At 35.9% G+C, this 27,666-nt stretch overlaps 1 protein-coding gene across 5 annotated transcripts in view; it reads right to left on the bottom strand.

Moving 5' to 3' along the window:
- LOC111158506 (echinoderm microtubule associated protein like 4) overlaps positions 1-27,666 on the bottom strand; it is a 196,801-nt gene that overhangs the window by 53,379 nt on the left and 115,756 nt on the right. The window contains exons 3-8 of one of the 5 annotated variants that reach the window (XM_022520570.1): positions 22,561-22,690; positions 19,184-19,357; positions 17,166-17,294; positions 16,449-16,474; positions 16,222-16,254; positions 1,144-1,267 (exon numbers count right to left, since the gene is read on the bottom strand). In XM_022520570.1, coding sequence (XP_022376278.1) covers positions 1,144-1,267; positions 16,222-16,254; positions 16,449-16,474; positions 17,166-17,294; positions 19,184-19,357; positions 22,561-22,690 — 616 coding nt within the window. Of the gene's footprint in view, positions 1-1,143; positions 1,268-13,204; positions 13,291-16,221; positions 16,255-16,448; positions 16,475-17,165; positions 17,295-19,183; positions 19,358-22,560; positions 22,691-27,666 lie in introns of those variants that run through there. The other 4 variants (XM_022520571.1, XM_022520572.1, XM_022520573.1 and 1 more) reach the window with 4 other exon arrangements.

Below are 27,666 nucleotides of genomic sequence, written 5' to 3'. Positions count from 1 at the left end.
AGGAATGCATCAGAGCTAGGAAACTCAAGTCCTGCCACTATCCAAGGTGCAATCCCGAGTTTTTAATATGCATAAATCTTAGTTTCCTCATTCCCTAGACAAATACATATTGAGTTCCTAACATGTGGCAGGCACAGGCTGAACATACAGTTCTGAACAAAACAGAGGCCTGTGTCCCTGAAGATTATGCTCTCTCAAAGATGACAAAAACAAAGACCAAAAATATCATTAGAAATTGTGGAAAGAAAAGTAACAGTATCCCAGGAGAAAGCATAGAAGGAACACCTAATTTAAATGGAGAGAAAGTGAGGAGAGGGATCAAAAGAAGTGCTGAGAAAATGACATTTGTGCTTGACCTAAATAATGAGTAAGACAGCCAGGCACAGTTTAGCAGGCAGAGTGTTTATTAAAAAGTTGTACAGAATTACAGGATTGGTGAGCTTTCCCAAGCTAATTTCTACAGAAATGAGGGAATGAATGAAAGGGTAGGGGAAAGAGTGTAGAGTAGAATGGAGGCAGAAAACGGAGTTCAAACTACTAGCTCCATTCTGCTTCATGGAGTTTCTCAAAGGTTCTAAGAGAAAAATTTCTAAGTGAAATTAAGGGAGCTCTTTTATATAGTCATTTTTTACAAAGTCTGGCTGAGAAGTTACTTCTGGAATTAGAATCAATCATATTAATTTGAGCTCGTAATAAAATAATTTACATTATTTCGCAAGTTATAAAATACTTAACTGATGTTTCCTTATTTAATTCTTACAACAGTAAAGTAGGAGTTATTAACCTCTTTTTATAAGGGAAGTAAGGTTCATTGGGGGTGGCAGAGCTGAGACTCAAACACTAGTCTTCCCATTCCAGTCCAATGCCTTCTCTACCACGCTACAAGTAGCTGCCACGATGTTCATACAGTACCGCTTGTCCTATCCAAAGACATGAATTTGGGTGGTTTTAAATTGCTAAGAGCAAAATATATATAATATGTGAAAGATGAGAAGTAACATCTCTTTACTTTCTCAAGTGGTTGTGATATTACATTTATTATTATTATTGTATAAAGATAATTTTGATAGAGCTTAGGTAAATGAATTTTTCTTAAACTAAAGACAAAGCAAACAAAGTTGCTGTCACGGTAGAGAAGGATACACCCACTCCAGTTTCAGCTTCTCAGGAGGCAGTTCTGTTCTGATGTCATCATAGTTTTCAACATCAGAAGGAATGAACATTGTAATTGGCCGACCTCGCATAAACATTTTAACATATTCTCCTTCTGTTGAAACACAAGACAAAAGTTAAGTCAATTTTCTGAATAATCATAGAAAAGTGGACTACTATGGTGATATAGTAAGAACAAGACAAAAAATAGCTAGTTCATAGTTCTATTCTTATTATACATAATTATTTTTATATAAAGTCCTTGTCTAAACATTGCAGAAAAAACTACTGTTCATTCCTTAAATGAGAATAACTATTTTCACAATTAAACTAAACTAAATTAAAGAAGGCCAGGAAAGCTGAGGTAGAAAAATGGAAAAAAAAATCATAATGAAAGTTTTCCTAACAGTTGAAAATAAGAAACAGATTGTCTGTTTCTTATTGTCTTCTTATGTTGTCTGCAGACAACAATCATGTCTACCACATTACTTCATCAATCTACTGATTTTTTTAAAAAAGATTTTATTTTTTGAGAGAGAGAGAGAGAGTGAACAAGCACACAAACAAGCACGAGTGCAGGGAGGGGCAGAGAGAGAAGCATGTTCCCTGCTGAGCAGAGAGCCCAATGCAGGACTTGATCCTGGAACATCGGTATCATGAACTGAGCTGAAGGCAGATGCTTAACCGACTGAGCCACCCACACGCACCATGAGACTACACCATGAGAAGAGGAGTCATACAGCATCATAAGTCAGGATGTGGAGAGAGAACAAGAGCTCTGCCACACATAGTGAGTACAGCTAGAAGGGAAAGAAGACCAACTTCCCTCACTTCATGACTGTGCCAACAATCAGGGTTGGGTCTAAACTATTTTTAAAAATATTTTATTTATTTATTTGACAGAGACACAGTGAGAAAGGAAACACAAGCAGGGGTAGGGGGAGACGGAGAAGCAGGCTTCCCGCCAAGCAGGGAGCCCAATGTGGGGCTTGACCCTAGGACACTGGGATCACGACCTGAGCCAAAGGAGATGCTTAACTGACTGAACCACCCAGGTGTCCTGGGTCTAAACAATTTAATTCAATTACAATACACTAACAGTTTTTAAGACAGTGCTAGGAAATATTTTTTTTAATTAGCAGTATAGGTTCTAAAATAGCTCTTATTTACACAAAGCAATAGTTGTTTATAAGATCTGCAACAATCTAAAACTAAAGATGCTAAAGTCTAAAATCAATATGTATTGTGTGCCTTTTATAAAACGAAACAAAACTTCCCTGAACAGATGAGACTATTTCTTGAAAACAAAAACCAAAAAACAACATCCATTCTCCATCCCAGCATCCCAATGACCAACATATAGCTAAGTTTAGTAGATGGTGACAGTGATGGTGAAATGGCCACAAGAAAACTTAAACAGGAAGTTTCTCAGAAAGTAAGGGACCTGAGTACAAAAGGATAGCATGTGTCCAGCAATTACGAACTTGTTTGGCAGGATATGAAAAAACAGCGGAAAGAGACTGAAAATGTGGACATCAACCATAGGCCGATACAACTCTAGGGCCTCTAATATAATGACCTAAGCTACCAAGAATAAGAATATATAATAATTCAATAGTTTATATAATGAGAACCATGGAAGAAGGAAAGATAAATTACTTGATGAATGTCTCCAAGTATTTGTGCTTATTATGGGTGAGAAGTTCAAGTTATTTTTATTATTATTACTCACTTGTGTTTGGCCTCATGGTTAGATCTAAGAACAGGCTGAGACCTCCCACGCCACGGTTTTCACACCACATGATACAGGGCTTCATTACTTCTGAACTAAGAGTGGGCTCTCCTTCCTGATGATTTTTAGCATTGCTGGACTTGATGAGAACTAAATGATTACCAGCTGCAACTATTTCTTTTTCTGCAATCATCTTTATTGGCATCTTCTTGTCCTTTTTTTGTATAGTTTACTTTCTTATTATCATCAGTTTGTTATAAAATTTCCCTCGTTCTTTTTTTTTTTTTTTTTAAAGAATATAAATTCTTGGGGTCCCTGGCTGGCTTAATCATAGAACGTGTGACTCTCGATCTTGGGGTTGTAAATTTGAGCCCCACACTGGTGTAGAGATTACTTGAAAAAAAAATCTTAAAAAATGTATATATAAATTCTTAGAGGCAGATATCCTGTCCATTGGAATTTCCCGCAGGATCTTTGATCAAAGGCGTGTGTCATAAATGTTTTCTGGATGAAAAAATAAAGCTATTAGCAGATGTTTCTACCACTTAGTTGAGATTAGATGTCCAGCCAAAGGGATGGATTTAGGAACAGCATTATCAAAGAAAACAGAAGTTCTCCTTTGCTAACAGAGACAGCTCAGAATACCACATTGCTTCCTCTGTCGATTATTCTTTACCCTTAGCAGCACAAGCAACTAAGTAAAAGCAACTATCTAGTGCTTTCTAAAGAAACTATCTAGTGCTTGTCAACTTTTCTAATATAAAAATGGCAAAGCATGTCAGGATGAAAATGTTTTCTCTGCCTGGAAGCTGGCAGTACCTATGTTGAGGGCCAAATACATAAGCTAGGAACCATGAATAAGTCCTGAGATTGAGGGAAGCAATCCATTATAGTGGAAAGAACATGAGCTTTTGGGAAAAGACTGATCAAGATGTAAATTCCAGCTTTACTAATGACTAGCTGTGTGACTCCGGCCTAGTTTTCCTAATACACAAAATGACACTAGCTACTTACCACCTGCAATTATGACTCACTGAATAAGACGTCACACTGTAAGGGGTAATATGAGGTCCTCAACAAGTATTCCTTTCCCTTTGAGAATGATTTGTACCATTCTGGACCTTGTCTGGGAACTGCTTACAATATGTGATTTAACACACTATAATATCTCTTCATAATCTTTAAACTGACTATCCACAGAAGAGTATGTATAGGCAAATAAGCTAGAATTCTCACTCTATCATGTACACTTTTTAAAAAAGAATTTACTTGGGAGAGAGAGAGAGAGCAGAGAGAGAAAGAGAGCACATGGTGGGGGGTAGGAGAAAGGGGAAGGGAGAGGGAGAAGCAGGCTTCTTGCTCAGCAGGGGACCCTACATGACCAGAGCCTAAAGCAGGTGCTTCACTGACTGAGCCATCCAGATACTCCTATCATGTACACTTTAAAACAGGGGTCACAAATTGACTTACCTACTGGCCCACACAGAAAATGCAAATGAGAGCAGTAAAAGAATACAGGATGACTGACTGGGACTCTGGGACCACTGGCACACCCCATGCTCGTCAGGGAGGCAGTAGCTACTTTAAGTCCATGAAACATGTGGACCTAGTGTTGCTAGATATTCCCATTTTTTTAAAAGAGAAATGGGAAATCTATAGTTTATTGTTATATCTCCCAATTCTTAAATATTTAATCCCTGTGGGGAAAAAGGGGGGAAATACCATGTGAAAACCTAACTTTGGCCTGCATACCGCAGTCTGTGAACTGTTGTGTTTTGTTTTGTTTTGAATAAAGAATACAGTCTCTACCTTGGGAATCAGGTAAAATACAGTCAAAGAAGAGTCTCTTTTCTCCTCAACCACTGTTGAGTATATATTCTCACTGCAAACTTGTTCTTGAGACTGTCAGACTTCTTGACCTTAGAAAGGATTTTACAGTCCATTTATTTGTTTTACCCCAATGCTACTTTCTAGCCTTTCTTACTGTAAAACTACAGTTAACACGAAAGTCAAGAAAGGATGGGCCATGGGACCAAGGAAGATTATGAGATCACTTATATTTTTCTGGTGTTCCAGAACAACAAGCAGAGGAAAAGAAATTACTAAACTCTCATGATAATTAGTAAACACAGTATAGAGCTTTTCATTATTCAATAATGAAGCTGCTTTTTAGTGAAATGTAACTAATCTCAACATTTTATTTCTTACTTGGCACTGTGAAAATTCCTTGGACTGAGTAGGAGGCTATACAATATAGTAGACAGAATACAAGATTTGTAATCAAGTCAGACCTTGGTTTGAACTCCAGCTTTACCACTTACAAGTTTATGCCAATAAAAAAATTTTTTTAAGAGAGGGAGAGAGAGAGGAGGGGTGGAGAGAGGAGGAGAATCTCAAGCAGGCTCCATGCCCAGCATGGTCACAACCCTAAGATCATGACCTGGGCCAAAATTAAGAGTTGGACACTTAATCCACTGAGGCACCCAGTGGCCCTAAATAAATCTAGTCAATGACAGCTTAATTATAAAAGAAGAAATTCTGTGAGATGCTATTGATAAAAATACTACAATCAATACCGAAATACCATTAGTTTGTTTCTCTAGACACATATAATGTTGGAACTCATAGAAATTTGAGAGTTCACCTAGTCCAACCCTCTACTTTTAGAGAAGGGGAAACCAAGGCTCAGAGAGGTCAACTGACTTTTTAGACTGTGTTCCAAAATTCTGTTTATGATTTAGAATTTGTGAAACATTTTCATTCTAAAACTATGTTTTAGATCTGCAGCATTCAAAACAATAGCCACTGATTCTGAACACTTAGAATGTGGCTAGTCTGAATTGAGATATGCTATAATTGTACAATACAGATTTTTAAGTCTTAGTATAAAAAAAGGGAAAATACGTCAATGACTTTTTTGTACTGATCACACACTGAAATGATATTCTGGATATACTGGGCTAAATATATTAAGCTTACTCTTACCTGTGTCTTTTTACTTTTTAAAATGTGGCTACTAGAACATTTTAAATGACATATGTGTTATATATTATATTTCTACTGGATAGTACTATTCAGACACTACTAAGGTCCTCAAAAGTCCAATTACTAGACAATACAGCTTACTTATAATCCAAATAGAAACTTGTGGTTTGTACCCCAAGAGTAGAAAATCAGAGAGTACAAAGGGCAAAGAAGATATTTCTTCTATTATCTTTGGGAAGAGTGAATGCTAGGCAGAAATATTTAATTTTTACTCTTTTTTTTTTTTTAAAGATTTATTTATTTGTTTGACAGACAGAGATCACAATTAGGCAGAGAGGCAGGCAGAGGTGGCAGGGGAGCAGGCCTCTGCTGAGCAGAGAGCCCAATGTGGGGCTCGATACCAGGACCCTGAGATCATGACCTGAGCTGAAGGCAGAGGCTTTAACCTACTGAGCCACCCAGATCCCCCCTTTTTTGAGAGAGAGAGAGAGAGAGAGAGGAGAGCTTGTGCAAACAGGAGGAGCAGAGGGTGAGGGAGAGAAAAGCTCAAGCAGACTCCACACGGAGCACGGAGCCCGAAGCAGGGCTTGATCCCACCACCCACTGAACTCATGATTGAGCTCAGGACCTGAACCACAAGAGTAAGATGCTTAACAGGCTGAGCCACCCTGATGCCCCTCGGCAGAAATTTGAAACACTTGATGTTAATACTTTCCTTCCTTTGTCCTTCTCATTGCTGGTACTTCTCCTTTGGTCTACTCTTGTTAATTCAATCTTCCACTTTAGCATCTCCCCTAGGCTGCCCTATCCTGCAAAGTGCTCCAAACTGCAAAATGACCTTCATACTCCTTAATCCAGACTTTTTGGGACAGTTGTCTAAGGTGTTCTGAGAAAAGCACTATTGCTGAAATTATTCCAATAGATATAAATAACTAGTTACTAAAGTTACTTATTTAAGTAAACTCTATCCCCAACACGGGCCTTGAACTCAGACCCCAAGATCAAGAGCTACATGCTCTACCAACTTACACAGCCAGGTACCCCAAAGAAAGGTAAAGTGGAGAAAGAAGTTAGTACCCGGCATACTCTGCTCTAAGATCAGTTCCTCTAGTGCTTTTTTCCCCACAGCTTTCTCCCTTTTGGAGAGTAAACAAACAAACAACCTAAAGGCTTTCAGAGGCAACAGCAGAGCTTTGGGGTTTTGGATTATGACTATACTAATTTGTATAATGGGTACTGCCTATAGAAAACCTTCTGAACGTCTAGAATCCTTACAGTTTAACACATCTTTTTCCCCAAAAGTTTCCACATTAGATATCCACTTTTATTTGTATTTTACAATCTTTACAACTAAAGAGCCCCCCCCACTCGCTGAAAATTGGAATTTAAATTTTATATGTAACAATAATGTAGTGGAGTGTGATGCTATCTAGTTCCATCAAACAGGAAATTGGAGAATCTTAATTTAGTTTGAGCTTTTACCAGTTCCATTCCCCAAAACCATGGAGCCCAAGAACAGGTGATTAAACAAAAGGTTAGAAATACTGACTTTAATTTTGTAGTACATAATGACAAAGAGCATTTTAAGTAGGCTAAAATCTTTTCATAAAAAGAAATTCTCAAAAGATTTCAAGTCCTAATGATCCGGTTATATTGTAATAATAATTTAATACTTCAAAATCCAATAAAACAATGTAATCTGTAAGTATCTTTGGACTTTGAATAAGTAACTTGATTTGTACAATAAAGTCTGAATTTCACCCCTTTCCAAAGGTCTAGCTATAAAAATAGACAAAATGTAGATCCCCAAATAAAAAAGGGGGTGTGAATTTAGAAGGATATAATCTAACCCTATTTTGCAGATTAAAAAATTCTTAGTTGGGGTGCTTGCCAAATAGTACATAGTTTTACTTGCTAGGACAAGAACCCAGGTCTGAAAAATATGACCGAGTAGTAAAATGCTACCTTAATTTTCTTTGTTCCATAGGAAGACTTCTACTGGTTGGTAAATTTTACTGAATTCTTAATTACATAGGGGCAGGGCTGGGGGGAGGGGGTGAAGGTACACAACACCAAGGTATAAAAGAAGTAAACCTAGCCCCTCAGGAGCTTACACAGAGACATAACCAAGTCTTAGGTAACTGCTAATCAACTCTTAAATGACAGTAATAAGCCCACCTGAAGTTACTTTCCTGAATCTAAATCTCCTTTAATCAAATTTCTCTTTGTTATTTTGTTTACAATTCTGCCATTAAATCACTTCAAGATAATCAGATATGGGCATTTGCTTAAGCATTTTGGATTATTTTTACTCATCCTAAAAAAAGTTTTCTTTGGGAAAAGATGGGAACGAAGTCTAGTCCAACAATGAGACACATATAACTTCCAAAAGACTTGTTGCGATATTGCTGAAAACTTTCCTGAATTAAGTAAAATATGGCTGTTATGGTTGTATTTTAAAAATTGCCTCAAATCACTCACTTATATCCCCAGGAAAAGTTATTTTAAGCACTAAATTAAAGTTTTTTAAAAATTTTACCTGAATATATCAAGTCGGATTTAATTTTTTAAAAATAAATTCAAAGATTTTTTTTTTTTTTTTTTTTTTATTTATTTGACAGAGAGATCACAAGCAGGCAGAGAGGCGGGCAGAGAGAGAGAGGAGGAAGCAGGCTCCCCTAGAGAGCAGAGAGCCCGATGCGGGGCTCGATCCCAGGACCCTGGGATCATGACCCGAGCCGAAAGCAGAGGCCACAACCCACTGAGCCACCCAGGTGCCCCAAGAGTTATTTATTTTAGAGAGGGAGAGCACGAGCACAAGTGGTGGGAGGGGCAAAGGGAGCCACTCTTCAAACAGACTCCTCACTGAGCATGGAGGCCAAGGTGGGGGCCTAAAGCGGGGGAGGGGGGCTAGACCCATGAGATCAGGGGGTAAGCAGAAACCAAGAGTCCAAAGTTCAATCAACTAAGCCACCCAGATGCCCTGCCTCTAGCTCTTTTTCTTTTTTAAAAGATTTTATTTATTTCAGAGAGAAAGAAAGCGCCAGTGAGAGCACGTGAGGGGAGGAGCAGAGGAAGAGGGACAAGGAGACTCTACACGAAGTGCCAGACACAGGGCTTGATGTCATGACCTAAGCTGAAATCAAGATGGATGCTTAACCAACTGAGCCACGAGGCACCCCTCTTTTTCAATTAACTGTAATAGAAAGAGAACCAGCAGGTCACAAGGGAGCAATAAAAACCTATATACGAAATTCTAATTAAAGAGAGGCTTCACCTTTACTTTTAATGTTTTATTAATTAATCAATCAATTAATTAATTAATTAAAGATTTATCTGAGAGTGAGAACAAGCACAAGGGGGAGGGGCAGAGGGAAAAAGAGAATCACAAGCAGACTTGGTGTGGAGCTGTGGAGCCCGATGCAGGGCTCAATCTCAGGACCCTAAGAACACGACTTGAGCCCAAACTAAGAGTCAAAACTACAAGTCGGACACTTAACCAACTGCACCACCCAGGTACCCTATGTTTTATTTAAAAACAACCTGAGTTGGGGTGCCTGAGTGGCTCAGTGGGTTAGAGCCTCTGCCTTTGGCTCAGGTCATGATCCCAGGGTCCTGGGATCGAGCCCCGTATCGGGCTCTCTGCTTATCGGGGAACCTGCTTCCTCCTCTCCCTCCTGCCTGCCTCTCTGACTACGTGTGATCTCTATCAAATTTAAAAAACAAAAAACAAAAACAAAAACAAAAAACCAACCTGAGTTAAAGCAAAATGTAAAGATTAAATAAATCTGGGTCTTTAGTACACATGTGCTTGCTATATTATTTGTACATATTTTTAGAAATATTAAAATATTTCAGTCTTTTAAAAATTAAAAGCTTTATTAAAGTAAATAATCAACAATATTTTTGTAAAACTATTCCTTGGAAAACCAACTGCACAGTTTAGGAACATGGCATGTGATTTCCTATGGTTCTTTCTGCAGCCTTAGTATATATATCACTGATCAACTGTACCTCTTTTTTGCTAAGCCTAATCATAAGTTTCAGAATTCTTTTCTAAGTGCTTCAGGAAAACAGTAACAAATGACAGAGTAAGAAACACATACGGAGTCTAATTGCCATTTCTGGACAGAGTGGATTTTTTACTATGCTAACTCATTTAACTGGCAAGCTTGAGGAATGGAGATTTTTCTGGTTAATTGCATTTTTCCAGTTTAGATTTTTAAAAAAGCTTATGCCTGTGGCTTGTGAAAATACAGTACAGATGAAGTCTTTAACCAGAATAAAATAAATATGCACAAGATAAGGATGTTCTGTTATGAAATGTCATATTTTCCATGTCCAAAGGGGACAGGTTGGATTTTTTTTTAACTGAAGATAGGAAAAAGAGGATGCCAGGAACTCCTATTCTTTTTTTTTTTAAGATTTTCTTTATTTACTTGACAGAGATCACAAGTAGGCAGAGCAATAGGCGAGAGAGAGGGGAAAGCAGGCTCCCTGCTCAGCAGAGAGCCCCATGTGAGGCTCGATCCCAGGACACTGAGATCATGACCTGAGCTGAAAGCAGAGGCTTAACCCACTGAGCCACCCAGGTGCCCCCAGAAACACATATTCTTAAAAGTTGCGATTGTTTACATTAAAAAAAATAATAATGGGACAGCCTTTAAACATATTTTAATCTAGAAGACTGCTAACAACAACATCAAGAAATAAGAATCTCTGCTTCATAGGACTTACAAAAAAAAAAAAGGAAATTTCCCAAAGAGAAACCCTATCAGTTTCGTTTTAAAATACAGAGAATACATGGACAAAGCCCAGACTCCTAGGGATACAAGTAATGTTTATGCTGCACATTTAAAATGATTCAGTATCTAAGTTTCTGAAGTTAGCATATTTTTTGGAAGTATAATACCCAGTTTCCTGCCTTTTCTGCCCGTTCACACTAGAACAGACTTAAAGCTAGCATACTTCTTCCTAAATTTGGGAACTGCAAAGTTTTGGATACCATCTTAGTAACAACAGGGATAAATTCTATCTATAGCTCAGTTAAGGGCTTTTGGCTTTTTTAGTTTGTTTCAAACTGCATACCCTCTTAGCAGGTATATACTCCCTCCCAGTAGGTAACACAACAGAGACAGTGTCAGCAGATCACTGTTATCCTTTATATTCTTATAGACAAATTTTAGCTGTTCTTTCAGATACAATGCTCAGTTTACAGAGGTGTGATCAGGTTTGGACAAAACCTGCCTGCAGCCAACAGCACAGAAAACAACACATGGCATGAACAAAAGACGTAAATTAAAAGCAAGTTAGTTAAGGTATGGGGAGCTGTCTTCCATTTTCTATTTGCTGTAAGAAAGGGTTTTAAAAAGTTATTAAGAGAGACTCTTAGTGACATCTAGTCTAAGCCTTATATATGTGAGGAAACTGAGGTCCAAGGTCTCAGAGTCATAGGGAAAACTTTATTCCCAGATGAACAATACTTCATTTTTTTCCCCATAGGCAAATTCTTAACTCATGCTCATAATTTCAGGTATTGAGGATTCTGGTTCTTTACACTTTGTTTGGTGCAGGTCATTTCACCCCTAAATATGTCTCAACTTCTTATTCTTGGACTCTTTCTGCCATAACACTTTACTTCCCCTTCCTAAGTGAGGTGTCTAATGAAGCTTCTGTTACTTACAATGAATCTGTATTTAATAAACGTAATGATTAACAAATAGAAAATTGTATGTACACTATAATCAATGACCTCTTTGCTGTCCCTTAACACAGCAAGAAAACTCTCACCTCACAGCTTGTGTACTTTCAGTTTTCTCTGTTCATGAAGTTCTTTTCTCCAGATATCCATATATTTCACTCATGTCCTGTAGGTGGTTCAATGTCACTTTATCAGAAATGTCTTCCCTAACCACTCTATGTAAAATAGCAATTCTCTATTCTTCTCATTCTTTCTCAATATATATCACCTCCTGACACATTAAATATTATTTTTTTCTTATTATGTAGAATATAAGTTCCAGAGTGCAGACTGTCACTGCTATATCCCCAAATGCTTAAGAGCAGGGCCTGACAAAATAAGCATTCAATAAATATTTGTTATAAAGAGTGAATGTTCAAAATGTGTATCTGATAAAGAACAATAAACATATCAGAACAATAACGGCTGTCAAAATAACAAGATTAGTCGGGTTTTTTTTCCCCTTTCTCCAATTTTGTAAGCGAGTTTAGTATTTTCAGATTATTTTAACAACTGTTTTGGCTACACCAAATTAATCCCATGTTTTATGTAGCATGTATTTCAAAATGACTTTTAATGACTTTTAAAGTATTTTTCACCTACAGTCATTTTTAGACAGCTATCATGAGACACTTCTCAATTCTTTAAGATATTATAACTGCTCTCTCATCTAAACATACCTATAGTTCTTACATTGATCTAGTAGTTAAGCATGAATGCATCTAAGATTAGAGCCATGAGGCAACACTGTGAAAGGAAGAAAGAGTGCTATTTGAGGACTGATGATTTTTCCTCAATTAAACAGTGGGGGTCTGAGTCATTCAGGCTCTCAACATGACCAGACTAATTAACTATGTACTAATTCTAAACAATGCTACAAGATGCTACAAGAGAAAAAAGATTTAAGATTATTTAAGTTTGGGAAAAAACCCAGTAACATGCAATAATTTGAAGACATTCAGGTTCTCCTCTGGAAAGGAGGATATATGACACTTATTTTCCATATTTAAAAAAATGTAATCTACTTGATTACCATAAGGATGAGTTTATAGACTGTATACTAATTTTATTATAAAATCTGTCAGATAGTTACCTATTTTTTTACAACAGATAATTTTATAAAAGGTGCTTATAGTCCCCAAAGTTAGCTCCAAAAACTTGATCAGTAACTTATCAAATGAATAGTACTATATTAGAACCTAACCACTACATCTAACAATGAATAACCCCCTAAGAAAACTTATTCACAGTTTAACCTGATGTGTTAAGTCTTTCTCTTGCAGTCGGGAGAAGAATCCAAAAGAACTAGGGAGAAAAGTGATGAAATGAGATTCATGTTTCAGTATCTGAGTGTAGGTAAAGACTGAACTCAGTGAGAGTCTCTTTTTGGTGATATAAGCTGTCCTTTCTTCCATACCTAGCCTCAGACTGTCCTGTGTACATCCCATTCCACTCTACCTCCTCTTGCTTTCAACTACAGTTCTCTCCTTCTACCTAAGTACTGATCAAAATATGCAGTTTTATAGCTCTTCTTGTACTCTGCTGGGCTGAAGGATATAGGCCCTTCAGGTCAAACTTTTTCTGCTACCACTCACCTAAATGTACCAAATGTAAATAGTCTTCTTCCCAAATCAAAGCAGATGGCTTGGAGCAAGTCATACTGGTCATTGTCAAAAAAGAGCTAAAGAAATTAATAAATCATATTTTTAAAAGATTGTCCAAAAATGATATTTTGGATTAATAACTAGAGTATAAGAAAATGTGGTGTAAAATATGCCATGCAAAATGAATACAAACTTTAAAAATATATCTACAACTTATATTAAATAATCTATTTAACAGTTATCTTTTCATCTTACTCCACACATCTGAGTGCAAAATTTTACTGTCAGATTCACATATATCAATAATTAAATTTTATTTGGTACTATGTCCCAGGTACTACATTTTTTTTTTAAGATTTTATTTATTTATTTGACAGAGAAAGATCACAAGTAGGCAGAGAAGCAGGCAGAGAAGAGGAAGCAGGCTCCCTGCTGAGTGCACAGCCCGATGTGGGGCTCGATCCCAAGACCCTGGGATCATGAGCTGAGCTGAAGGCAGAGGCTTTAATCCACTTAGCCACCCAGGTGGCCCCCAGGTACTATATTTTATCTTTAATTTTTATATTAACTCTATGAGGATTTATGATTGTCTCAATAATAAGAAAATGAAGACTTATGGTAAAATAACCTGCTCGAGGTTACACAGCTAAGTAAATGGTGGAACTGGTCTCTGGGCTCCAAAATACATGTTTAAACACTGATACTATGTTGTGTGCTACACTTCTCTACAAGTAGATTAAGTCTTATAGAAGCTGAAAATCAAAATTCTTACTCTTTTCCACACATCTCCTCCACCTCAAATGTTCCCCATTTTACCAAGTTGCTCAAGCTATTCTTCATAGATAGATCTCATTGTTCCTTATCTCCCATACTCTACCTATCTCATCTCTTAAACCATCTAGAATCCTTCTACCAGGTCTCAACTACCTCACAAGCTGAAACACAAAAGAGTTTTCTATGAGGGTACACTCTAGTGACAGAGTCTATATCCAGACAGAATATAGCAGGTTAAACTGGAAAAATAATAGACTCATATTCCAAAAATAAGGCTTCATGCAAGCAACACTTGATATTATTAAATTCTAACATGTGGGACAACCTTTTTGAGTTAAAATTCTTTTAACAGAATTTATTTTCCTATAACCTTTTCCAGCTTTTCATTCAATCCTTCTTCCTAGATATTGGCTAAACCCCTACTTTAGTGATGCTTCTGTAGCAAAATCCTTCCCTCTTAAATACTTTTTTCTGCTTATCTATATGACTTTGAAAACTGTCACCAACACAAAACACTCACTTACTATCTACTAATCTTACGTTCCTTTTTCTTTCCAAAGAACATACCACAACATGAGAAAGTGGCAGGCAGCTGTACAAGGATCTAACAAAATTTGAGCTCTTTAGCAAAATATGTAATAATAATAGCACCATTTTATAGTTTTACAGTGTTCTCTATTTTTAAGTGCTTTTCTTTAAAAAAAAAAAAGATTTTATTTATGGGGCACTTGGGTGGCTCAATTGGTTAAGCATCTGCCTTTGGGCAGATCATGATCCCTGGGTCCTGCAACTGAGGTCCAAGTCAGGCTCTCTGCTAAGAGGGGAGCCTGCTTCTCCCTCTCCTTCTGCCCCTCCTCACACCTATGCTCTCTCTCAAATAAATAAATAAAATCTTAAAAAATTTTTTTAAATTTATTTATTTGAAAGAAAGTGAGCATGAGTGGAGGGGGAGGGGCAGAGGGATAGAGAGAAGCAGTCTCCCCACTTAGCATAGAGCCAAAGTGGGGCTCGATCCCAGGACCCGGGGATTATGACCTGAGCTGAAGGCAGACACTTAACTGACTGAGCCACCCAGACACCCTAAAGTGCTTTCATATACATTATTTCATTCTTCAGCAGTCATGTGAACTAAGCTTTATACGTACTATTCTCAGATTAGAAAACTATCTCAGAGACACTGTCATTTTGCCTAGGTCCCAAGGCTATTATGCAGAAGAGTCAGGACCAGATTCTAGACAGAAACTCTCTATCCACAGCTCTTTCCACTATTTATTGCTACCTCTATTTTTAAAAAATGTTTTGATATATAATAATTGTCTTTATAAATAAAATTTCATTTTTCCCTTTCAACCATTAGGTAAGCTATATGCTTAACTATAAAAAAGGGAGATGGTATGACATAACTATAGAAGAATGACAGCAAAAATCAACTTCATTTAGAATTCCTATGTAAAAACAAATGATCCAAAGAAGATTACAAATAAATATTTTTCTTATTAGAATTTAAAAAAGTAAAAATCCATAGCAATCAAGTTCATCTCTAACAAAAATTTTAACCACACTGTATCTAATAACCCAGAAAATAAAGATAACTATGACACATAGAAATGAGCTATAAAAAGCATGCACAGAAAGGACATGCTTTCATTTAGAACAGCATGCTTCAATTAAATTTGCAAGCAATCTAAGGAGAATGTAAAAATGAAATAGAACTTACCTACTTTGCAATTAAATTAAGTACACATTTATATAGAGTTTGTTCTCCTTTTTTGGTCAGAACAAGCCAACAACAGCAAGTAGCCAGAAATTACAATTAATATAAAAGAAAAATTCAAGAGGAAATGGGTTTGCTAGACTCATATATTCAGTCTTAGTTTCAAGAAATGAGTGATTATTTGCAATGAAGTTGGCAAGACAGGAAATTAAGTTAAAATTTATCAATCTTTTAAATGGCTTTTCTTAGTGCAACTTTTATTGTTTTTTAAAAGGGGGGAAATTCTCTTTACTATTTTATACCTCTTCGTAATGACATATTTATCTCTACTGCTGACCATGAATCTTCAGAGCTCACAGAAATAAAATGGATTTTTAGAAAAATAGTTGGATTCAGTAGTCCAAATTATCCTATTTCTTATATTAAGAGGAAGTCAGATAGTATAAATAATGAAAAGCCAAATAAGAGATCCAGTAAGAAATTAACTTAGAAGGCGACCAACTGTGTAGCTTATTCTTACCTTGGTTGTTTTTTTCACGGGTTGACATTTTTGCTGGTTGAGACAAAAATGACACATCTTACAATAAAAACTGGGCATTTTCTTAAATGACTATAATAAATGAACTTCTCTTTGATTATTATGAGCTAATAAAGTACAGTGAATAAAACAAGACAATATGCTTAAAAATTAGCAAAAATTTAACTGGTGCAGAAAAAGATTTTTTTTTTAAAGGATTTTTAATTTACCTTGGTTGATGATGACATCTTTATGCCTACAGAAAAAATTCAAAGATATTTATGTTATAATTTTATCTTGCTTATCATAAGAATCACCTCAAGAAATTGTAAAAGCTTCAAAGTCTAGGCCACACCCAAGATAAATCTTTAGAAGTGAAATTCAGACATGGGTATTTTCAAAAGTTTGTCACTGGTCTCAACTATTAATATATATATCTTTTTTTAAAGATTTTATTTATCGAGAAAGTGACAGAACATGAGTGGGGAGGAAGGGCGGAGGGAGAGGGAGAAACACACTCCCAATTGAGTAGGGAGCCCGATGCAGGGCTTGATCTTGGAGACCTGGGATCATGATCTGAGCCGAAGGCAGATGCTTAACTGACAGAGCCACCCAGGTGCCCTCTAACATACACTGTTTTAGAAAACAATGAATATCCCGTAAGATCACCTGAACAGTGAAAGCAGAGAAAGAACTTACAAAAAATCACTGAAATCTTAGGGGATTATAGAGATCTATTATTTGAGTAGGGAACATTAACAGGAAGATAGCTTTCTTTTTTTTGGACAATTACAAGAAAAAACAGACTTAGAACAAAAAAAAAAAAGATAAATTATAATATAGATTTTTTAAAAAATGATCCAAAGCAGGCGTACAATTATCCATGCAAGCATGATAGTCACAGAATTATTAATTTTCAGATATAACTAAGAAAGTATAATACCTACTTGTCTGTATTTTTTATAACTTTTGATATTAATTTTGATGTTGAAACTGCTCTCAATAATTTATTACGACTCTCATCTGAATTTTCCCATGAATTATGTGACTTTTCAGCTGTTGGTGGTCGTTTTATGCTGGAAGAAACATATTAATTTCTTAGAGAAAAATTCTATGAGTAGCAATGACATGTAATTGACAGCTTAAATAGAACATAAAAGCAGCAAAACATTTCCTTAAAGCTAATCCAGAAAAGAGAAGGAAGGATTAGTTGAAAGGTTCTGTCTGGATGAGTGAAGGAGTTAAGGCAATGAGCAAATCTGTTTATAATGTTCACTATTATTCAGAATTTTCACTAAAGAAATATTATTTGATTAAAAAATAAATCTGTACTTTATGTTGATAGAAAAAAACACATATGCTTCAATCCTAAAGTAAAATACTTCTCATAATTTGTGAAACTGTGAGATTGTGAAAAAACCAGTACTTTTTCAGAGTTATTACAAAGCTGCTATTTTCATCTTTTATATTCTTGTGTAATTAGATTATATACGATACAAATGACACTGTCTAAGTAAAATGTGGGATTAAAGGTAAAACTCTTGTGACATCCTTTAAAGATAATTTCTACCCATGATCAGAAATAAATATGACTTAACACAAGAGTGTTGTATTATCAACAATGATTCCATATATGTATAAATGAAATTATTGACTTATAAATGATTTTTCAGCTGCATTGCTAACTATCCTACCACTCATCCAGTCTCCAACACTTCTTGCAATAGTATATCCAAAGAGCAATTTAGAATGGCAAGCGCATTTCCAGGAGACCTTAAGAAGCTGAAAAAAAGATCTGGGACAAAGAAGATACCAAGTCAAATCAGAATCTTAAAAAGATTGATTATAAAAAAGTCACCTTTAACCACACACAATCCAAAGTTACATAACATTAATAAATTATATCCAAGAAAAACTCAACATGAGACCAGGCAAAAAAAATTACAAACCATTTAGACAGCATAAGAATCTGCATGAGACACACAAACAAATCATTTTTTAGAAGTTAAACATGCATCAATCAAATGGAGAATGTTTGTTTTCCCAAATTTCTATTAGGGATTTGAAGCAGAACATTAAATTGAGCAAATAAAAATATATTATAAATCTTTGAGGAATGGCTGTCATTTTACTAAAATCCTAGTTAGTTCTGGGAATGGTTTAAACTTTCCTGAGATTTCCAAGCAGAAGTATGATGAATAAAATATATCTATACCTAATCAAAAGCCTGAATCAGCATTTCTATAGTAGGCAAATTTCATTTTCAGTTGGTCTAAATATCTGATTACAAGACAGGTGTAGCACTGAACTCCCAGCATGCAGGTTTAGATCCCTAATTTAGGTTCACACACAATGTTAGAATGTTTCTCCCTTCTCCCCCTCTCATAGCTTTAAAATATTAATTATTACAGACACAGAGAGAAGCCCTCAAGCAAGCCTTTAGCATAGAAAAGACCAGTGAAATGGATTTATTTCTCTACTCAAGCAAGAACTTATCCTCCCAAAACCCAAAACTAAAACTGTGATGCAGTCACAATGAAGAGCCATTTGTGAAGGGCCCTTAAAAGTTCAAGGTTGTAATGATGCCAAAATATGATGAGGATAATTACAAATGGCAATCTTCTGTCCATGGTTATAAATTTATGCATAGCTTAGATAAATTTTGGTAATTTTATTATAAAAATGTTGTTTGGTATTAAAGTAGGTTATTAATAACGGTCTTCCATTCACCAAACTGTTTGTAACTGAGGTTTTCTTTTTTCCAGTTTTAACTGAGAAATTTTGACCTTAAATCTTTCTTTTCCAAAGTGCTAAAATACAGATTTTAGCAACAAAGAAGCGGTGGTGAGGGGGAAGCCACCAGGCTTTTCTCTTGGAATCCATGGATAGACAGCTTTTCTCAAGTCACAGAATTTAGGTATCATTACAACCATTCCCTAGCTCTGTACTCAGGGACAGTTAAAACCTTTTGGTGGGAGCAGAATTCTTGCTTTCTTGAGTTTGTCTGTGTATTTGGAGAGGCTGTGAAGAGGGCTGGGGAGAAGGTGATGCTCGAATTTGTGGACTTTGATCATTAGAATGAGATTCCTCTTTTTTTTCTCTCTGTCCTTGTGGTTTTTCTTTCTTTTTTTCTGTACCACTGTAAAATAAAGTATAACATGGAACAACACATATTTAAACAAAAAACAAAAAAAAAAAAAAGATATTTCAAACGATGGAATTCAAAATACTAAATCAAACAACTAATACAATTTACATTGTTTTCATTTAATGATGAAAATATTTCTTTGAAAATTCTGGAAGCTATTAAAATCTTCAGTAAAGAATTTATAAGAATTTTAAGGCAATATATCCTATGAAGATTGTTTTGGGACCAAAATGGCCCAATGCATTTTACCATCTTGGCATATTTTGGGGAACAACAGCAGCTCTCTTAACTGACTTCAACTTACCCAAATCAGAGCATCAGTGACACTTCCCATTACCTCTGTAAAACATACTGTATATATATCAAGATATACAAAACCCTATGTTTTGTAGATTATTCTGGTTCCCATTTCTTCTGTGTATTTCTCCTCCTGCCAGTTGAGTTTTAAATTTACCAGGAATTGTAGGTATCCTCCCACCAATCCAGAACCTGTTTATGCCAGTTGCACTGATTATTTTAATTATGTAAATTAATTAAGTACAAAGAAAACTTACAAAATATGTGTAGAAAAGAGAACTGTAATTTCCATGAAAACTAAGTTGAATGCTCTGGGAGACGCCATAAAATAGAATTACTAAAAAAAAAAAATGCCATTAAATTTTATGTAGGTGAGACAATTAAGCAAAGTTAAGGAAAAAAAGTAAGAGAAAGAAATGGGTTCTAAAAACTCTTGTTCTGCCAGAGTTTTAAATTTCTTTGTCTTAAAATTGAAAGTAATCATTATAAAAAATAATTGATGGCTGGGGGTGCCTGGGTGGCTCTGTCATTAAGGCTCTGTCATTAAGCCTCTGCCGTCGGCTCAGGTCATGATCCCAGGGTTCTGGGATTGAGCCCACATGGGGCTCTCTGCTCAGTGGGGAACCTGCTTCTCCCTCTCCCCTACTTGTTTTCCCTCTCTCGCTGTGTCTCTCTGTCTAGTAAATAAATAAAAATCTTGAGGAAAAAAAAAAAAAAATGATGGCTGTACTTTATGCAAGATAGTCAACAAGGAATCTAACCAGACACACAATCAGAAAGAGGGTGGGAATCTCGGCCTTTCATTAAAAAATTGACAAATTTATGTGAATATATTTGGAGTTAAATATTTAAGATATTTACATATAAATTCTTGTGATTCTGCACTTCTGACTCTTAATTTATGAAGCACTTGCCATTCCCAATCACTGGATAAGAGTCCTTATACTGCACATTTTTGACAATATTATAAACCAGATGGAATCAAGATTTGAATTCCATGGTTGAAAAGGCAAAAAACTATCAACTGTCTACAGTTCTAAATCAAAGGACATTTTATAATTTGACTATAAGGTGCATAATCTACAAGGAAGTATGTTTAAGAACATTTTAAACAAATATACATAGTAAATACAATCTATCACATAGTAAAAGTTAAAAATACTAAAATATAATTTTTAAATTAAGAGAGAGAGTGCACACATATACATGGTGGGGGGAGAGGAGCAGAAGGAGAGAAGCTCAAGCAGATTCCCCGCTGAGCTCAGGAGAGCCCCCAACAAGGGGCTCCATCCCTTGTCCCATTAAGATCATGACCTGAGCTGAAACCAAGTCGGATGCTTAACCTACTGAGTCACCAGGCACCCCTAAAATATAATTTTTAAAATGACATTTAGTCTGATTCAGTTCTGATACTTGACTTCAGACTAGGCCCCAACTGCCTATTTATTATTCAGTTTTTAAAAGTATGTGCTGAGAAATGTAGTTCTACCTCAAAAATATCAAACTAACTTTGAAATTTAAAATGGAGTTAGAAATTCTTTCTTGTTGGTCTTCAAACTATCCTGAATGCACAGGCCACCAGTCTTATGTGGGCCTGATACAACCTAAGAGATTTTCCTCCTAGGGGTTCAAAAGCAAAGTACAGAGCCTCTGCATCATAAAGTAAAAAGTCAGCTGGTCTTAAGATTACTGAGTTACTACTGTGCATAATACTGATAACTGTAGAGGACTACAGTTACATAAGAAAATGGGCTGAACACAAAGTATTATTAAATACAAAGAGTTTATTTAAAAATTTCCACAATGCATTTGTTTTCTTATAATTTGTCCTTTTCTCCTAAAAGGGAAGCATATGCAATACATTTTGGCATGCTTTGGACAAGGCCTTTAAAAGGCCCAAGGATCAGGGCGCCTGGCTAGTTCAGTCGCGGTGAGCATGTTATTCTTGGTCTCAGGGTTGTAAGTTTGAGCCCCACGGTGGGGGTAGAAATCACTTAAAAAGAAAAGATGTTAAAAATAATAATAAAGAAAAAATAAAATAAAATGCCTAAAGATCTTGTCGTTCCCTTACCATTCCTGCGGCCAAATGTTTGGTTAACAACTATAAATCCACACTGATGAATAATTTAGTCACTGACATTAATTAAGGCAACCACTTTCTATCAGTACATTTTAAATATTATTCCATTACTTAAGGTATTTTCTCAGTTACTCTTTGAAGAAAACAGTTTTAAGATTATATAGTTGATCTCTTAGGGTCTCTCCAAATTCTGTATGGGATAATTTGCTAGGAATTACATACACAAAAGTGGAAAAATTATGTAAGCAATTAATTTATTGATGAAAAGAACATATAGAATGTAAATCTGTAGTTTACTGAAACTTTTTTCCTGCAGTATTACTACTGCCTGCCTACCTACCATCCCCTGACACAAACACACAGTTTTATAATATTTTGAATTACGCTGTAATTTTATAGTCATGGTAAAGGAATAAAAGTTTTAATAGTGTTCAGCCTCCCACTTATATACCAAAGACTCTATTTCTCCTTTAAAAATTGCTGTATCACAAATGCACTGCTTGCTACAGAAAATTTGCTTATATAATTAAATATAGTGATGCATATCTCATCAACAAATGTTTATCAAAACAAAATAAAACCAGGAAACAAAAAAAAACATTTAATAAGAATGCAAAGCTTCTTCACACAACTTGATAAATACATGAATGTAAACCGAGTATAGGCTGGGTATCTACATTCATAGTTAAAGAATTCAAAGGACATGCTCACTTTAATTCCATACAGCTCTATTTCATTTGTTTTTCAAAAGTAGAATGAATTATCACTTTCAGACAATTTTACGTTAGCTTTTCTTTCCCTTATTATAAATGGATACCTTTTAGCAGCAGATGAAAGAGTTTCCTTTCTTGCAATTGCAACAGAGCTGGTGTGGCTTGGCTTTCTGTTTGCACCACTCCCGTTGGTTATACAGGACATAGAAATAGCTTCTCGAAGGCCTGGAGGGCCTAAAAGTGGTTAAGAAAAAATTTTTACATCAAACTTTAAAATACGCCTCAAAAATTGGAAGTTTAAAAAATTAAGTCCATTAGTCTTAGAACTAAGTAAGCAAAGTGCTCCCTCTGGTATGCAGCATACAATATTAATGTCTCTAAACTTAATCTCATCAAAACAGACCTATAAAAAGGCCATGCTAAATTACCACACTGCAGCTAGACTTACTCTCTAGCGAAATGGTTTGCCCTCTACACACAGCAGCTTTAAAACACATGATGCAAAGTAAATCACAAATTTCTACATTACTGATTTTCAGAAATTTCAGCTCTACTGAAATCAAATTATTTAGAAATTCTAGAACCATAAATGTTAAATCTGACAGTTATTTCACTTAAATAAAGCATACATGAATAAAGCAACCTCTGCTTTCTTAATTTTCATTGTAGAAGGACTGGAATAAATATGTGATAGGTATGCTGGTGTGGTTAGGAAAATTCAAAGTTACAAGATAAAACAGCCTTTATCTACTAAAGGCAAATTCATTTAAAAATTTGAGAATAGAGAACAGTTTTGAACTTCTAGACTGTTTTCTCACATACATATAAAATCTAATTTGGCTAATCTCACCTTTGTTTCCTTGCTTCTCATCATAAAAGCACACAGAGTAAAAAATTTTCTGTATGAAGCCTAAAGTATTTGGCACCCTAGACTGTACCATATATGATGGTGTAACACTGCATTTTTGACAAGAACAAGCTGCTGGGGGCCAACCTGTATTACGATCATCTATAATGTTTTCTTAATATAGAGATTCCTAGACCTAACCTCTGACCAAGTAATTCAGAAGAAAGGAAGATGGAGATATCTACTGTATTTACTTTTTGAAATTTCCCAGGAAAATTTTTATTTATAAGAATGTACAATAACTTCCAAATTATGCTAATATCACCGGTCATCAGATTTACTGCTAGTCTGCCAAACAAGTGACTCCTTGTTGTATTGACAGCTTTTTTTTTTTAATTGTGGTAAAATAATTATAACAAAGTTGACCATTTTAAGCATTTAAAAACGTACACAGTTCAGTGGCATTTAGTATAGTCACAATGTTGTGAAGCCATATTGGATTGCAGAACATTCTGATTACCCCAGACACCCTCTACTCAATGAACAGTCACTCCCCATTCTCTCCTTCTTCCCCCCAGCCCATGTCAACCATTAATTTGCATTACCTCTATATATCTGCCTATTCTGAATACCTCATATACATGGAATCATACAATATGTGCTCTTTTGTGTCTGGTTTATTTTACTTGGCACAATGTTTTCGAGGTTTATCCATGTGGCAGCATGTGTATGAGTACTTTATTACTTTTTATGGCTGAGTAATATTCCACTGTATGAATATACCACATCTTGTTTATCCACTTATCTATTAAGGGACACCTGGATTGTTTCAATCTTTAGGCTAATGTGAATTGTGCTACCATAAACATTTGCTTACAAGTTTTCATTCAAACATCTGTTTTCAATTCTACTGGGTATAGAACTAAGGAGTAGAACCACTGGGTCACATGGTTATTTTATGTATTACTTAATGAGGAACCATTAACACAGCAGCTGTACCATTTATAATCCCACCAGCAATGTCTAACGGATTCTTATTTCACCACATCCTTGCCAACACTTGCTATTTTCATTTTCTAAAAACAGATATTTATCTTGGGAGGGGGAGCAGAGGGAAAAGGAGAGGGAGAGAATCTCAAGTACACGCCCCACTGAATGTGGAGCCTCCAATGGGGCTCTATCTTACCACCCTGAAATCATGACTTGAGTCAAAATCAAGAGTCAGATGCTTACTTGACTGAGCCATCCAGGTCGCCTGCATTTTTTTAAAATTATAGCTAAACTTAATATAATAAAGTGCTCAGTTAATAATGTTAAGTGCTGGGGCACCTGGGTGGCTCAGTGGGTTAAGCCTCTGCCTTCGGCTCAGGTCATGATCTCAGGGTTCTGGGATAGAGCCCCGCATCGGGCTCTCTGCTCAGCAGGGAGCCTGCTTCCCCCTCTCTCTCTGCCTACTTATGATCTCTCTCTGTCAAATAAATAAATTCTTGAAAAAAAAAAATGTTAAGTGCCATTTCACTGTAGTTTTGATTTGCATTTCCCTAACGAGAATCTCACTGAGTTTGTTGGCCATTTGTATACTTCCTTTAGGGAATTATCCATTCAAGTCCTTTGCTCATTTTTCAATAAGACAATGTGATAGAAGTTGTTCACAATGCTCTCTTACAATCCTTTTTTTCCTGAAAGGTCCCCACATTCATTTCTGGTTTTAGTATTGGTTACGCTGGCTCTTTTGTTTATTTGTTTTCTACTTCATTTATCTCTAATCTTTATTTTTCTTTCCCTCTGATAGCATGGCACTGGGTTTAGTACTTTTCTTTTTCTATTTCTTTAAAGTCAGGTTACTGATTTGAGATCTGTTTCAGCACAGGCATTTACAGCTACAGATTTTCCTCTGAGCACTGCTTTTGCTATATCAACAGCTGGTTTTGAAATACAATTTTTTTTAAACTTTTTGTTACACACCCAAAAAACCCCATTAATCACTACGTAAAAACAAACAAACAAACAAACAAACAAACAGATAGTCTGCAATCCACTTTCTATGCCCTTTCAATGTCCCAAACCTCATTTCAAAAAGGAGATCAATCACACCCATTGGGTATGGTACCACAGCTGTAAGCCTATTATATTATTGCTATTACATCAAAACCAAAAACCCCCAAAATGCAAATGTTGAAAAGGATGTGAAGAAACTGGAACCCTTGTGTATTCCTGGTAGGAATGCACCTCAACCTTCTGTAATCTGGCTATCATCTAACCATTTCACAGACATTTTTCTTGCCAAGATGGTGACCTTAGTTCTTTGTCACTAAATTCAATGGCTACTTTCCAGTGCTAATCTTGCTCAAAGTTCCTTCAGCATCAAATATTGCTGATCACTTAGTCAAGGACAATGTCCTTAGTTTCTAGGACACTGCCTTTGCCTGAATTTCTCCTTAGCTCTCGACCATTTTTTCTCACTCTCACTTGCTCTATCTTCTTCTCCTGCTTACATCTCCCCCCGACCCCCAGATTTATTTATTTGAAAGAGAGAAAAAGATTGAGAGTGCTCAAATGGGGAGCGACAGAGGGAGAGAGAATATCCAAGCTGACTCCCTGATGAAACAAAGTGTTTTATAAAAGAGTAAAAGGCAGTTACTAGCATCAAGGCATTCAAAATCTTGCAAGGGAATCATACTGGCAATGTAAATATGTGGTAAACAGAATATCATAGAAGTACTAAGACATATAACTCTGTAAAGATGACTAAGAACACAGAGCTCAAGAAAGATTTCCTAAAAGAAATGCACAACAAACTGTTAAGCCAGGTAAAACGTAGGTGATAAGATACTTGGATCTTATTCTAGTATGTGTAAAGAAACAGAAAGAATGTAATAGCTAAGTGGGGTGTGTATGTGCATGGAAAGGAGGAGGCAGACAAAAAGCTCTTTGTATGGTGAGAATGTAGAACAAGAGGGAACAGAGTTCAGATGGCAGAGGTAAGTAGCAGTCAGATCATGGAGACTAAAGAGAACAGAGGCCACTAAAAGGTTTTGAGCTTAAAAAAGGAGTTAGTTCAATTTACATTTTAGAGAAAACCCTCTAGTGGCTATGTGAAGAGCAGATTTCAGGGCAGTGGTCCAAGCATAAGATGATGGGAACCTGAAATAAGAGCCTGGTAGTATGAATGCAGAGGCGGAATCAGTTTTAAGAAATGTTTAAGACTTTAAAGAATAAGGAATTCAGTTTGGGGACATTTTACATTTACGAATTCTGAAGGATATACACACAAGCAGAGAAATCTAGTTAAGTAGATAGACAGTTCTGAAGTGCTGAAGTCCAGATCTGGGAACAATTTGGGAAATGGCACTAATAAGTAGTGGCTGTGAAAAATCATGAAGGTAGGTGAGTGCTGATATAATCTCCTGCAAGAAACTTTCAAGCCCAGTTTAAGTATTTTATTCTAGGTATTCCCACAGCACCCTAAATTTACCTTTTTAATACCAATTATTTATAATTTTGTAATACTGACCTGTCATCTCAGTTTACCTGAGGTCCTTTGGGGGCAAGGTAGTGTTTTTTATTTCTTTAATCTTCAGCACTTAAAACAGTGCTGTGTACAATGAAAAGATGAAGGAAACAGACACTGACATACAGTATATGGTATGGAGTAATATTAATAACCAAACAGTTGCTACATGCTAGGCACTGTCGTAGGTACTTTACAAGTAGTATATCCTTTGATTTTAAGCATAATCCTAGCAGGGATTTACTATTATCATCCGAATTTTACTGCTGAAGAAATAAGAGAGATTATTAATATACTCAGGGTTCTATTTGTAGTAGGCAGTGAAATGAAAATTTGAGTCCAGGCAGAAGGAATAGTAAGTAGAAAGAATTCTGCCTAATGTAGAGTGACATTTCAAGCTGTGCCAGGATAACAGATAGGAATTTACCAGGGACAGTATCGGGAAAGGACATTCTAAGTAGCTAATAGTACTAAATCATCAAGGTCACCAGATTTCAATAAAAATAGCAAGAAAAGGCCAAAAGAAGATTTTCATGATCTCTTTCAATCCTACAGTTTGATTTGAGTAGCTCTTGGTACTGGGAACCCTTAGTATTTGGATGAAAGAGTGAAAGATCTCCCAAGGTAGAGGCAATGCTTTAAGTAAAGCAGAGGCAAAAAACAAAAAGGAACTGTGAGTGAATGCTTGTTTTTCAACTGAGAAGTCTAAAGTGTATTCTTTGAAAATCAGGACCCAGAAGAATGGAATATAAAAATGATTACTGGAGTTAATCACAAATCCATGACTGGAAAAAAAAAAAAACCACACACACACACACACACACACACACACACACACACACACACACACAC

The sequence above is a fragment of the Enhydra lutris genome, unplaced genomic scaffold (genome assembly GCF_002288905.1).
Source record: "Enhydra lutris kenyoni isolate GAN:26980312 unplaced genomic scaffold, ASM228890v2 scaffoldscaffold59, whole genome shotgun sequence".
NCBI classification, from domain to species: Eukaryota; Metazoa; Chordata; class Mammalia; order Carnivora; family Mustelidae; genus Enhydra; species Enhydra lutris.
This window is presented reverse-complemented; position numbering and strand designations above follow the sequence as displayed.